Consider the following 15,122-nt stretch of genomic DNA (forward strand, 5'->3'; position numbering starts at 1 on the left):
TTTGTGCTGTCTTGTGACTTTATTTCCAAAGTTACATGTTTGTATACTGCACTGCTTTCAGTTCTTCATGCCCATGTACAGAGAGGCATGCTGTCCTCCATCAGCAAGCCTGGCATGCCTCCGCACGCGTGCTGGTTTAGGTGAAAAACGTAGCAGTAACTGCACAAGAGGTTTAGGTTAGAGGTTGGGATTTTGCTGTGTAAAAGATCTGAAGGTTTGACCTGAAACAAAAAAGCCTATTAACTAGGTATTGAGCTTTCAGTTTAGAAGAGCACCTTAAAACTCTGTAGGGCTTTTTTGCTTTATACCACTCACAGAGGCTCAACAGAGAGATCAAGAAAATCTTAGTAAACCTATACAACAAACAAATTGCTAAAAAGCTCAGGTAAACCCTGTTGTTTTTTCAAGGTCACAATGCTGAGGGGGAAGCTCAGTTTTTGAACAGGATGAAATGTTTTCTCATAGGAACTGTTTTCTAAATATAGTGCACTTGGGTCTTTTAAAGTACCGTTTTTTTGGTGAAAGTTAGAAAAACAGTAAGCACAACAAAGAAGTAGTTACTAAGTTTCTCATGATCAACACTCAGTAGTCCTTTTTTTTGTCAGATATCATCTTAAAGATACCAACAGCATTAGCCAGAGACTATGCTGCAGAGACACCACACTGGTTTCTTACAGACACGTAGGACCCCATCCAACTTCCACAGGGTCAGAGGAAGGTGGATCAGGCTCCATCTTTCTACTTGCATGGAATTCAAGCTCTTGAGCTACAGAGATTTTTGGCCATCCCCCTGCATGGGGGGCTTGCAGGGCTGCCTGCCACTCCCAGCTCCCTCTCTGACTAGCTCAGGAGCTGGCAGCCTTATCATGGCCCCCATGGCACACTGAGCTGTACATTTGGGTTACTTATGTCTTCATTCCCTTCTTTACTGACCCCCTGCCTGGCAACAAAATAAAAAGTATTGAAGTAGCGTAAAGATAAAATTGATCACAGCATGGGTTTTCTACTGTATTACCTCCATCCTTATCCCTTCCATCTCCAGGATGTAAGAAAACGGTTCTTATGCAAACTGAATCGAAACCAACTCAAGTGACTCAGAGAAACCTACAGATCCCAAAGAGCTCGAAATTAACTGAACTTTAATTCTATCAGGAAGCTCGGAAACGTAGACTTCACTGGTTCTTTATTATTTTGATAATTTTTTTAAAATTGGGATAAAAATAATCTAAGCTCATGTCTAGCCCTATGGTGCTTCTTTAAAGATTAAAAAGCAATAAGATAATAAAGAATGCAAATGTTCAGACAGCTGCTCACAGAGAGATGCTGTTTGAAGGAACAGTTCTCTCTCCCCCTCTGCTGTAGCTGGGTTGCTTTTAATTATTAACAAGGAAAATAACAGGTTCGATAGATGTGCATGCAAGTTAATTTTCATTATCAGTTGACTTCTGCAATTTTCACACCAACACTGGATTTGAGAACATGGACAAGTTTACACTAATGATAATTAAGAGTATTGCTCATAATTCTAAATATTAAATAGAGCATAGGAATAGTATGAAGGGTGCTTTTGGATCACAGTAATGAGGACTGTCACAAAACACTACCTTAAAAACTAATGTTCAATCCCCAGCTTTCACACACACATCCCAGTGACCTTAGACAAGTACATGAGATTTACAACCACTCAGACACAGATTTCTAGTCCCCTTTCCCAAAAGGCTACAATAACACCTCAGTTTGAACATAATGCAGAGCAACTGCACGTAGGTGCGTGAGATTCCCATCACATGCATGGAGAGATGGGAGGAGCTCCAAATGGAGTTCTGCCACTGCCTGACCTGCCCCAAAAGTAGAGGAGTTGTGTACAGGGCTGCCTTTAGAGCAGGAGAGAAAATAAGCAGCAACATGTCAATATCCATCTGAGGCTTCTAAAGGATCATATCTGCCTTTTCTGCTACACATGAGATGAAAAAATATTACATACCTTACTATTCAGCAAACTATGGTCACGCAAGAGAGGATGGCAAAGAGAGGAACATATACAGATAGAAGTGTACCTGCAGTCAATCACTTACTTTGGATTTCCGGCCCCTGGCTTCTTTCTCCGGAATATGTTGAGGAAAGTGTTGGACTTGCAAGGTGCCTTGCCGTCCCCGACATGCATACGCACCACATCTGAGGTGGTGAAGGCACTGCGGACGTTCCTCTCAGGCTTGGCTATGATGATGTACATCTTAGGAGTAAACATGCACCCCAGCGCCACTGTCACGCTGAGGCTCACTGCAAAACAGGTGGTGATGATCTTGTAGTTGCTCCCGAAATAGATAGGCACAAAGGCCAGCCAGATGATACAAGTGGTGTACATGGTGAATGCAATGTACTTGGCCTCATTGAAGTTGGCAGGCACATTGCGAGTCTTGAAGGCATAGTACGTGCAGCTCATGATGAGGAGCCCATTGTAGCCCACAGGAGCCACAACGCCTAAGTTGCTGGTGTTGCAGATAAGGTAAACTTCCTTAATGCTGGGGTAGGAGAGGATGGGCATCGGGGGCTCCAGGATGATCAGCGTGACCACCAGTGTCAACTGCACACTGATCAAAATGGAGGCAATGACCACTTGGGCCCACGCACTCATGAAACGTGGCTTGCGGGTACAGATCTTCTTTTTGCTGCCTGCCAGGATGCGTGCAATGCGGTTGGTTTTGGTCACAAGGGCAGAATAGCACATGGCAGAGGAGAGACCCACCAGAAGGCGCTGGAGGTAGCAGGATGTCGTGGTGGGTTTAGCTATAAGGGTGAAAGGGCAGACGTAACCCAGAAAGATGCCAGCAAGGATAATGTAACAGAGCTCCCGGCTGGAGGATTTGACAACAGGGGTGTCCCTGTAGAGCACAAAGATAAGTGTGACAAACATGGTGACCAGGATCCCCAGGCAGGAGAAGACCACAGCCACAATAGACTCTATATTGCTCCACTGGAGGTACTTTACAGGGATGGGTTCACAGCCTGCAGTGTACAGAAAAGAAACAGAATGTTAGAATGTTATCTGCTTGAAGAAAGAACTCTTTTGTTCTGGTTCCAAATATAATTCAAATATTAGCTTATGCCTATGTGCCATTTACAAAGGAGTGAACTGCAGCATGGAGAAGTTTGGATGAAATACGTTCAAAAAACAGCCATCAATTTTGAGTGTCCCAAACATTTGTTCATGATGGTATAAAGGGAAATGAGATTTGGAATTTTCTTCCAAATTTTTCTTGAAATAGCTCCTGGCAAGCCCAGCATGTCAGAGGTGGAGCTGAGAAGAGAGGCCAGACAAATTCAGCACCATCCAGCACCATCCCTTCATTTCAGCAAGAAAAGGATGGTTACCAATCAGAATGGGTAGCTTTTTAACCTCCTCAGACTAACTTATTTTAATCTTTATCAAAATCAGTGTAACTTGCCCCACTACATTTTTCTGAGGGTGATTTTATAAATCATAGAAATTAATTAGAGATCTGTTATAGGCAGAAGCAAATCCAGAGTCATAATGGAACTATACTATAGATACTATACCCCCTCGTTATATTTCTGTTGGTTTGGGGGTTTTAAATATTACCTTATTCTCATTTTGTCAATTTGCTCTCTCTACACTCCTTTCATAGTCGCCACTAAATAATGTGATCCAATTATTGTGGAGAAGTCAAACCCACAAAATATGCATGCCTTCAAAAAATAAGTGGAAAGGCACTCCTTTATGACTAGTACAGATGTACAAATGTAGGTAACAGTTAAGATGGTACTTAACTGCTCTCTCCCACACTCAAGTTAAAGAAGTCCCTGGCTACCTTTTCCTGTGCTGAAGATGTAATACTGGCAAGAAATAATACAGAGAAAATAAAAGTCTCTGTGCTAATAGGATGTTACAGTTGTGAAGCTGAGTTACTGAAAACCTTCATTCTGGCATTTATTAATTTCTGTTCCTGACTCAACAGTGCCAAAAAGCTTTTAACATGTTTCTGTGTCCCAAAGTAAGTGTCCATGGCCTCTTCTACTTCTTGTTTCTGTCTTTTTCCAGTTCCCTTGGACCCATCTCACCTTTTATGCATTTCCCCCACCTCTCAAGTATCTTTCCTCCCAGTCCCTCACCGTCCCTGTCTCAGTTCCCCTTCCAGATCAGATTTTCCTAGCCAGTCACCTCTCCACCCAGATGTCTCCATTACGAACACTACTGGTCCAGCTTTTCACATCCTGGACTGGCTGCTCATCACCTCTGCCCGTCTGGGTTCTTGGACACGGCTGGGGAGAGCAGGGGAAAGGCAATGGTGACAGCAAGTTCGTAAGAGAGACATTTTCTTTTCCTCTAAGTTTTGCTGCTAAATCTTAGCAAGGGCCCTGATACTGTGACGAGCAAAAGTCATGCTCAGCCCCTTCCTCCTCAGTATGGAACATATCTGCAGAAACCAACCTGTATGAACTAAAAGCTTCTGAGGCCCACAGTTTTGCTCAATTTGTATGCCTCTTTAACAGGGTGACACAAAATTACTAACTGATATATTTACCAAAATGTCAAGTCCTTCATTCCAAGCAGAGGAGAAGTAAGCAAAGGTATGGATCGGGGTTGAACAGTTTTACTGTAACCTCATTTTGAGAAACAGAAAAAGAAAAAAATTTTTTGTTGAAATTAAAAAAATCAGCCTGAGGCAAAGCCCTGACATGGAAAATTTCTGCTTGAACTTTTAATGTCTGCCAATGTCATACAAACTGAAAGAATGTCTTATAATTCTGTACTCTTTGTCTCTAAGAGTACCGGACTGACTTAACTACAGGTAATGCTGTCTACTTAACTACAGGTAAGGATGTTACAGGTACCTGTAACATCAAAAACAATAGAAGTGATAGTGCGTGCAACTGGAGTTCTTATTTTATGAAGAAAAGGAATTCTGTTTTGCTCAAAGTGATCTGTTCAAGACTCAGATAGGTGAGGAAACCTATCCTTCCAACCAGTACTTTTATGGTGAAATATGAAGGAAAAACTTTTTATTAGCAGCGGGAACCTCTGGCCACTGGCCGCAGCAGCGCTGAGTGGAAGTTGTCTCCTTCTTTGATTTAATATCACACTAAGAACCAGAAGCTCCTCTTCATTGATTAATACATGCAAAACTATTAAACAAGAGTCTGGTTGCTGGACGGGTTACATCTCAATGTGGGCTTAAGGTTAGCAACATCAAACCATACTCATATTATCACTTCTTAAATGATATTTTCAGAGCCTTAGCCCCGATTCAGCACGGTAGTTAAGCCTATCGATTGCTTTAAGCTTATCCTGCGTAAGGTCTTAGAAATCTGTTTCATTAACTCAGTGTAATTCCAGTGCACCAGCAAGCCCCAAGAGCCATATATGCTACAAACGTTGCAAAAAGCTGCCTGCACTGCTTATATCAGCAAACAGTTGTTGGTTGTCAGCACCTGTGAAGGTGGGTCGATTCCCAGCTAGGAAAAAGCAGGCTAGGGAACCTTGTTGAGACTGCAGAAGGATACTCAGGAAATTGTGTACTGACAGGTTAAAAAAAAAAAACACCACCACAAAAATCCCCCCAAAAACCCACAAAAACTAACCCAAACCTCAAAAAAAAAAAAAAAAAAATCAGACAATCAGTGGCAAAAGCTTCATAGTTAAAAGTTTCTAATAAAAAGCTGTTTAGTAACTTTCATCTACTATTTTCCCTGCACTTTAACCATGAATCATTTCCTAGAGCAGAAGGCTAATCGATTTTTTAATTATTTTTAAAAAATTATATTCATACTGCAAGGCCAATAAGACAATCCAGGATGCTTTCTGAGGTCATTAACACACCCCAGCTAACTGATGGCCCCAAACCTCTATGATTCATTTCATAATATTCTATAAAACTTCCTGTCCTATATTGTTTTATTGCTTATTTAAGATGATTTATGTAACTGGGTTTACTAGCTTGACATTCGTTCTTCTTATATTAGTTTCTGATCCTATAAAAGATATCTCTTCCTGGCACAAGGCGTTAAGATACTGGTTTTAGTGACTATTTGTCAGGTCAGGTTTTTATCATCTGTGGTGAGAAATACTTTGTGCCTGCTGATTCCAATTCACTGAACACATATTTAGGGGAAGCAATCTAAAAAAAAAAAAAGTACATTTAAAAATAAAAATAAAATGTCAGGAAAGGATTGCTGAGCAACAGAGAATGATTGCGAATTGAGAGGTTGAGCACCTCAAAAAGCATGTCTTAGGAAATGGGTTAGTATGTGCTTCACGTTTCTTAAAGCAACTAAGGATTTTAGAGCCTCCATCTGTGATGGAAAATGGGACTAAAAGTGCATACGTGTTTAGCATTTAAGATTTAAGGCAAAGGGGAAAACAATCCGGAATGTGAGATGTTGACGTCAGTGTCTAGATGCTACGGTGACTTGCAGAGTATGAATACACACATAAAACCAAGCCATAAAAACACATTTGATAGGAGAAATACTGTCAAGAAAAGAGAACTCCAAATTAAATGGTATGAATGGTGACTCCTGCAAAGCCCAAGAGTTTATCTATCTAGCTCAGTCTCCCTTTTCTAAAGGTTAGGATGCCATCAGCTTCTCGTCACAACTTTGTACTTTGTACTACAATTCAAGTAAAATGATTTGCAGAGCTTAAAAAAGAAGTTCTTTCCCTAATAAGAGAGAATGCAGAAGCTGTGCAGGAGCAGATTGCCATTTTGATGTTCTCTAGGAAATCAGCTGATGGCTATGCTGTCATTTGGCTGACACTACTGGGATTTTAGAACAGCAGCAGTCCAGTCTCCTTACTGAGAAGAAACACAAATCAGCAGGTCATCTACTGATTTCATTAAAAGTTAATAGATTGCAACATGCCCCTGAGATTTTTTCCATCACTGATGCTTTCCTCAACTGCTTTCAGCAGTGCCTGTCATTTTGACATGCCCCCTTTTGAGCTATTTTGGGCAGCTGGTAGCACTGAACTATATTCGCTCAAGTGCACATTGATCTCTCACTATGTTCTTGTTCTGCCTTATTGATTAAAAAGAAGTCCCAGTTTTCTTCCCTGAATAGTACATACAAATAATTCTGTGAACCTCCAAGACTAACACACCACGGTTATCTGTAGATATCTGCTTTAAAACTGGCAGATACTGGTGTCCTAGGAGGCGGGACCTGAATATGAGCTTTTCCAATGGTCAGGACATTTATGAAGGGTGCTGTGGATTTTCTGGTGTCTAGTAAAACAAGAAGATTCTCCACAACTGGGGCTGTTACAAAAGGTATTTTTCAAGAACTCTTCTTCCCACAAACCAGCTACATGAATCTTGAAGGAACTGAATGATCGCTGATATTTCTGTATCCTGACAAATCTGTTTAAAGTAGGTTTGCTTGCAGACCAGAGAGGGGCAGGGGGTGGAGGGGTGTGAGAAGTATGGGATATACGCAGAAACACGCACATCTGGGACATGGCCATGGCTTATTTTCCACAGAAAGCCAAGATAGAAAATGGATCAGGTTTCCCAGTTTATTGTGATTAATAATATATTTTTAGCTAGAGAAGTGACCAGCTTTCCCTCTCAAAATAAAGCCTCTGAAAGCTCACACACTCACTTGGCTTCAGTGTCTAGCTTAACAAAGTTTCTTGGAATTATTTAATCAAGGTTTGAGTACTTCATCTATGTGTTAAATGCTGCAGCAATATCCATTGCCAGACAGTCATATTAAAGGACAAAGATGTAGTAAGCTGCACACTTGATCTTCAACTAGGTAGTCAGATTGTTTCTCTGACTAGGAATGATGCCCTGCTGAATACTGGAGGACAAGATTCACAGGTGCAGCATAGGGCAGAGGTACAGTCATCTTTTACAGTGCAAACCCCAAGGTCAAGGCGGTACTTCTCAGTGCATTAAATCTATTTTCTTGGGGTAGTGGTTATTGCAAAGCCCAGAGCAGGTGTGGAGCTTGACTTTCATAGGTACAAAATAACAGAAAGATGCCATAGCATACAATTCATCCAAAGCATATTACACAGGGGAGACCAATTCTAGCTGTTTCCCTTTCTTCTGCCAGCTTTTCTTAGGATTTTATTGACGTTCCTCTTGCTGGCGGGTGCAGTGAGAATGATCTTTATACCAAATGAAAGTCTGGTAGTCAGTTACTGAATGCTCTGAAATCCCAAATAAAGTATTACTAATTGCATGGTAGAACGATCAGAAAGAGTATCAAGTCAATCTGACAAGGATGCACTGAGCTCTTGTGATAATCACTGCTAAAACTGCAGCAAATGCTGCTAAATTCATTATTAGTCTTAACAGCTTTATCAATACTTATGCTAACTGAAGGGAAGGAACAGACAGAGTATGTCATTTCTTCTTGGTACAAATTTCGCCGTCTTTATTGTTACTGCTGTTGAACTGAGCCAAAAAATGTAGCACTTCACTCACCCTAAACTACAATGAGATGTGTGGTTAAATATGTACCTTTAGTATCTCTGAATGCTGCCACTTTACTCTCCACTACACACCGTTCTCCTTGTGCCCTGTCAAATGGGAATGCATGTGGAGGGACACGTTCCCTACCTGTCAGGTCAGCATTCGGCCACCAGCCAAGTTCACAGGCTTTACATGTGAATTCATCCTGAACAAATTCATTCTCCTTGCAAGCGGTGCAAATCCAGCAGCAACTCACTTCTCCTTTCCTGATCACCTGTAATGCAAAAGACATCCTCAGCTATGATCAAGAAAACACAGAAGCCCCCCCGCAGCAAACAGGTACCACCTGCACTGTTTAAATTATGACAGAATTCCTGTGTACAGCACATTTCAAACAACTAGAAAACGTGAATCTTGATTCTGTATCTAACCTGCATATTAAAATTTGTGCTCTCTGGGGACAATTCTATTTTGTTTTGGGGGGAGCAGTTCTGAGTTAAAGTACAAAACCATTTTTCTTTTGGTACAGAGGCATGGTGAGTGTTGTATTTTCAATCAAACTTGAGAAGAGGTTTAATCTGAGACATGGTTCAGGTCAGGACAAGCAGCTCAGCCCACGCTTAATATCTATGGCACAGTAAAAAGCAGTAAACAAAGTCAAAGGTTAGAACAAAGTGTGATTCATGCTCATATATATATACACACAAGCACACGCACATACACATAAATTCTAATATACATTGAAGTCTCTTTGGGGCTCATTACACTAGTGTAAACAGAAATTCAAATAAGAGCAAGTTTTAAAAAATACTGCCAAAAGGCTGTAATAGCTACAAACAGAAAATAAAACCACTATGTGATGACCAAGAGCATGCTTCGGAACAGCTCTTCTGGAGATGAATGTCGCTGAAAGCTGTATCTTTCTCTGCTGTGAAGGCTGCTAAGTATAATGATCCAATGTTGAAAAGATGCTTTGCTCATCTTGACTGCTAGTTTTGTTACATTGAGGCTGAAAGAAAGATTAAGGATACCTCCAGCTCATGGGGCTCCAACAGAGACTCTGGCTCTGTTTGCCAGGAAGGAGGAATCCAGCCTTCTCTCCAGGATCTTTCTATCCATCTACATGCAGAGCTAAGCGCAGTAATGAAACCACAAAATGTTTGTTTTATTGAATGCTGGGTTTGTGGGCTTTTTTTGTTAACATGTCCTCCTGCAGTCTGTGGAGAGAGTCCAATAGACTTCAATGGGAGCCGAAGCTGGCATTTTGTATGCGTGGTGTTTACATATACACATATACACAAACTGCATCATCTCAAAAACAGGGAAAAGATGTTTTGAAGGGTAGTAAATACCAATAACGTTTCCACTCCAAGATTGTTGGAGTATGTCAGTATGCCTTTGCCAAATCATCAATCACTTATTGCTCAGAGTAGCAATATAGAATTAAAAAGCTACAAATGTGCTTATTAAATGAAATTAGAAAGGAAGGTCTGCTCTAAGGTGATTTTCCTGAATGGGCTTCTTGCCATTTTAAACTTACTGCATCCATACCATTTTGATAGTGGTGGAACATGTCTTTATGTCATCCAGACATGGCAGCTGGCAAATCATTATAGCTTCATACAAGTGCTACTGTTTGGTAAACACAGAGTGATTTCATTTGTGTTTCCATACCTCCTGTTGTGAACACAAGATACAAATAGGCCTTTTTTTCCCCCCCTTTTTTTCTTGCAGGTGTTATTTCTGCAACAAAATACTAGATTCCCATGGGTCACATTGTTTTCAGGATCAGCCCCCAAGTGAATCACAGCCACTGAATGTTGTAGGCAATGACTAGGTGAAAATCTTGTTCTTTCTCGCATAAGGTAAAATTCAAATCCTGTCACACTAGAAGACTCTGCATCACTACCAAGGGCAATTTTAGAAAACACGGGCCTGTGTATGGGATTGTAAGGGTAAGATGCTAATCTAGGAGTCTTTCTATACTTTTGGCTTTCCTGAAGAAAAGGAAGTCCTATCCCTTGGCTTGGAAGAAGCTTGCTTGAGTTTAGGGAAAAAACACTGACTGGTTATTCGCATTTCTGTAGCAGAAAGCAAGTGTCTGAGGCACACCTTAATCTGGCCTTTCAAGCAAGGCTCACTGCACACCGATCGGACCATTCCACTCTTGTTCATCTGAATCCTGTAGTCGTCGATGTTGAGCACGCCCTCATGCCAGGTCCCAATGTGGACGTAGTCGTAGCGGTTGGGCTCTATATACTGCAGGTTCATTATGTCATACCTGCAAGGGAAAAAAGAGAAAGCCAGTCACTGTCCTGCAACGCAAAGGACAAAAATTTACCTTGCCCTTTTCCTTCTGCCTCCCTTAATATACATGTTATCCCTTAACACCAGGGACTAGAGTTTCACAGAAACACCAAACACTGTAGGATTTGCAGCAGAATCATGGAAAATGACAGCTCTCATTGCCACACAATTACTAATGGCCTGCCCTGCTTAGATAAAAATGTGGGTAAAAAGTTGTGTGTCTAGGAAGTACTGCATGACAAAGACAGCAAGCTCTGCTAAAAATGCATATGTAGGAACTATCTGCATGGTCTATTTTTCAGCCATTTTTCAAGATGTCTTTAACATTCACTTGGTGCTTCCATACAGGTTGTTTGCAGTATTGACCCTGCTAGGAGCTCTAAAGTAATCCACAGAAATGCTCAAACTAACTGAACTGGTATGCCAGAAGTTAACTGTAAGCACTAGTTCAACTATTTATATTACCCAATCCAGTGAGACTGTCAGGAAAAGTTAGCAGCGCAGGCACAAAATTTACTTTCTCACCTTAGACAAGTAGGAAAGAACTTCCCGAGACTAGTGTAAAGGAGGCACAAAACACTGCTACAATAAATATTCAGCTTCCCTACCTCCATCATTGCCCTCCATGGGTTGGGCCTGGTGTGTACACATCCCTTACTGCTAATTATTCTGTTCCTCCTTTAACCCACAGAATGTGACTTGTGCAAAGCGATGATTACGTGTGGTGATTTCTCAGCAAGAATGGGAGAATGAATATTGGAGTGCACAGAGAGGAAGAACCACAAAAGAAGCTGGACCTACAGGCTGGCTTCTTAAGATGAGAAGGGGGAGAGCATTGTTTAAAAAAGGACAAGAGAAAGAGGGCTACAAACCAGAAATCAGCACTGGAGCTGAAAATCACAAAACATCATCTCTTTTCCAAGCCTGGGAGTTACTGCCTTGTTTTTCTCTACTGGATTGTCTCAGTTTCTGGGGAAAAAATCTTTTGTTTATAATGAGTGTTGCTAATCTGTATGTGCATTAGGAATGAAAGGTAAGCAAAGTATGAGCCATAAATAAAACTGGTATGCTTGGTTGTGGGCAAAGAGACATATCCATTTCTTTCTTTTCCCTGCTGAGGTTCAAATGTGCAAAATTTCAACTCTCTGCATTTCACAGAAGAAAAAGGTGCTAGAATTACTCTCTAGATGTCTGTTTTTCTTACTTGAGTCCTTGGGATCTCTCTAGTTAAAGATGATTTACAGAAGTGAATATTTACACTTGCGTTTAGACCTCAGTCTTGCAAATATGCATGCTTGGGCAATGCCAGTGCCACTGCAGAGCTCCAGTGAATCACATGGGAAAAGGAACTCTTGCCAGTGAGTTCAATGGAGCATCAAGCAAGAGGCAGCTCCATTGGTTGGCAATCAGCTATTAATTGAGGTGTTCCTTACAAAAGGGGTAAATTTCAAATTCACTAGTAAAAAACTCCTTCTCATATCGCAACCCTTGCAAAGGAAGAACATAAAAAAGGGGAAAACCTATTTGGGTTTTAGTGTGCAGATACTTTTCATTTTTTCAGAACTATATTACAAGGCACAGAGTGGCACTAATGCAATATCAATCAAGAGCTGGCAATTTCAGGGATATGATTTTAGGTTGAAAGCCATTCTTATGTTTTCATATAATACTGTTCCCTATCAGTTATCTATCAAAGAATAAAGTGTGCAGACTAAAAGCTCTTACACAGTCTTGCTGTGTTGTAGACAAGTTGTACTACGGTGTTTGCAGCTTTGATATGCAGCTTGAATTTAAGTGGAAAAATGTAGTTTAACAAATACACTTGGTATATGGAGACATGCTTAAGTTCTTTATCCTTTCCTTCTTTCCCTTAATGAAAAAGTTCTACTTTGAGTAAGGACAAGTTCAGTGCTGGAATACCACCCTTCATCCCTTCACTCATACATGTACAGCTTTAGTAGTTTTGGGTTGTGTCCAAGCTAAAAATTACTATCCTAAAAGAAGTGCTTTGAAAAAAGTCGTGAAGCTTTAAGTGAGTGAGGGTCACGGAGGCAGCTGGATTTCACAGACATATGGCAGCATTTACAGAAGCCATGGAAACGTTCTGCACATAAGAAAATGAACCTTTCTTTTAATATAAGGGTAAGCTCTCCAGTATATTGGGAAATGATGTGACTAAATATGTGGTATCATATGAATAAGTTACTTGTGAGGTGAGTGAGACCATGAGCCAGCTGGTCACAGGCACACTCCTACTGTGTGAGTCTGAGATGGCTGAAGTTACCTTTCTCCATAATACCAACCTGGCAGTAAGGTTTGCTATCCTGGAAGGCAGAATGGAAAACAGTAATGGTGAACAATGCTGGGGTGTAACTGGACAAAAGAACCGCCCATGGACCCAAACTCCAAAACAACCATGTATATTTGACACACATTCCATAAGTTTGAAGTATTTGAGTTATGCATTTGATAATTTACTCAAAGCATTGGAGTTGATAGAGTTGCCATTTCCGAAGCTAGAACAGGTACTTGGAATTTTGAACTAGATGGAGTTACATAGGCCTATGTCCAAGTCTAGTTAGGGTAAAACGAGCAAAAACATTTCTGTTAGCTTGTGAACCTCAGCATTTCTCCACACTTCAGACATTCATTGTAGCGGCTGAAAGTTCTCCTGCCTGGTGTCACATAGCGTTTTATGGTCAGAGGCCTACACAAGTTGCTTGTCCTAGAGAGGTAATTTTCTTCATACCTGCAGTAAGCTAAAAGTAGGCAGTTACCCTAGAACAGAAAAGAGCTCAAAATGGATCTGTCCCCTGCCCCTTGCATAGGCCAGAGGAGAATGTGGTATTGACTACTGCATCCCTCTCATCTTCTCCAGCCATTTCTGGGAATTTGAGTGATATGATCACTATTGAGAAAGGAAATGGGAGGTACTCGATGAAAGTAAAAAGTTCAGCAATTTTACCAGCATATTCTTAATGACAGTATAGCGAGCACATACAGCTGTTGATCTTCCAGAGCTACATCCACGTCCTTTTTCCTGGAGTCAGTTAAGTGAGTGCATTTGTGCCCTTCTGATAAAGCTCTGCTTAACATTTCTGCATAAAAGCTCTTCAAAGAAAAGATACTGCACAGAAGAAATAAACCTTTGAAAAAATGCTTCATGTTTTCTAATCTCATTTTGATAAAAGCTTGAAAACATTAATTGAGCCTGAGATAGAAAAAAAGATATATCTAAACAAATGGTTAAGGTTCGACAAAGCTGTAAGGGAGTTCAAACCAGGAAATTATGTGAGTGTCAAGCAAACATAGCTACAAGCATCTTACCTGCTCTACCCATGGTGATTGTAACTAGGAGCTTGTGAGAGTCAATTGCTCAAAGAACCTCACAGATTTTGAAAATAAAGTATGAGGAATGTTGCTGGCTTCTAAGAAGGAGCGTTGCCTTATTCCACCTTGTGAAGTTGATTTGGTCACATAAAATGGTAACATAATATCAAAAAGTTTGTACATATTTGTTGACATTCTTGCACTGCCAGATAAAAGCTAAAAACTTAGGAAATTTCAGTTCTGGCTCTCTTTGCTGTATTTAGGTGTTTTATGTGGTGTTTAGCTTTTCATTTTGCTGTGGTACAAAAGCTCTTTTGGGGTATTGATACAGTGGTATGGTACGTTCATTCACCTGCAAAGAGCTTTTCCTTGTGGGGCTGTGGAAATGCTGGGGCTAATCTGGAGCTAAATACAACTCTGCATGGGCATAAACTACCACTGGCATACAAGGATCTAACAGGCTGTGCAGGTCACATTTCATATACATATCATCATTCTCTGGTATGATATTGGCCACGTCATAAATGCCACAGACTGATACAAAGTTTACAGCAGGAATAACAAAAAGGTTAATTGAACTTTCTTCCCTAAATTTACTAACTCCAGCTGTGAAAATACAAATGGAGAACAACAACAACAAAAAAATCTTGCCTAAAATAACCCATCAAATTCTATATAGGCCAGACAATCAAAAGAAATAAACCTTGCTGGAATAAACTCTGTCATCCTGATCTACTCAGAGAAGCATCCTGATATAAACCCTCCTACATTTTGAATTCAGGAGCTGTTCATTCTAATTCTACACTGGGTACTGATGAGAGTTGTGGAAACGCTCTCAAGTGACAAGATAATAAATAAGATTTGGGATAAAATTGGAAAATGACACCTAAACATCAAACCATATAACTAATAGGCAGACAATGCAGCATATACAAAGCTGGAGTAATGCTTTTATGGAGATAAATAGTGTGTAATAAACTTAAAGCTACACTAAGCAGTAATTTCTCTGTATTATCTAAATTATATGTGCAAAGATCTGATTTA

The 15,122-nt window shown here is 40.5% G+C and overlaps 1 protein-coding gene across 2 annotated transcripts in view; it reads right to left on the reverse strand.

The window, feature by feature from the left end:
• Window positions 1-15,122, reverse strand: part of GRM1 (glutamate metabotropic receptor 1) — a gene marked incomplete at its 5' end in the record, with an annotated part of 184,815 nt that overhangs the window by 27,204 nt on the left and 142,489 nt on the right. For both annotated transcript variants that reach the window (XM_081997276.1, XM_081997277.1), the window contains 3 exons: window positions 2,076-3,006; window positions 8,589-8,715; window positions 10,554-10,722. In XM_081997276.1, coding sequence (XP_081853402.1) covers window positions 2,076-3,006; window positions 8,589-8,715; window positions 10,554-10,722 — 1,227 coding nt within the window. The remainder of the gene's footprint in view (window positions 1-2,075; window positions 3,007-8,588; window positions 8,716-10,553; window positions 10,723-15,122) is intronic.

This window comes from Phaethon aethereus (genome assembly GCF_964289735.1).
Source record: "Phaethon aethereus genome assembly, chromosome: 3".
Classification (NCBI taxonomy): Eukaryota; Metazoa; Chordata; class Aves; order Phaethontiformes; family Phaethontidae; genus Phaethon; species Phaethon aethereus.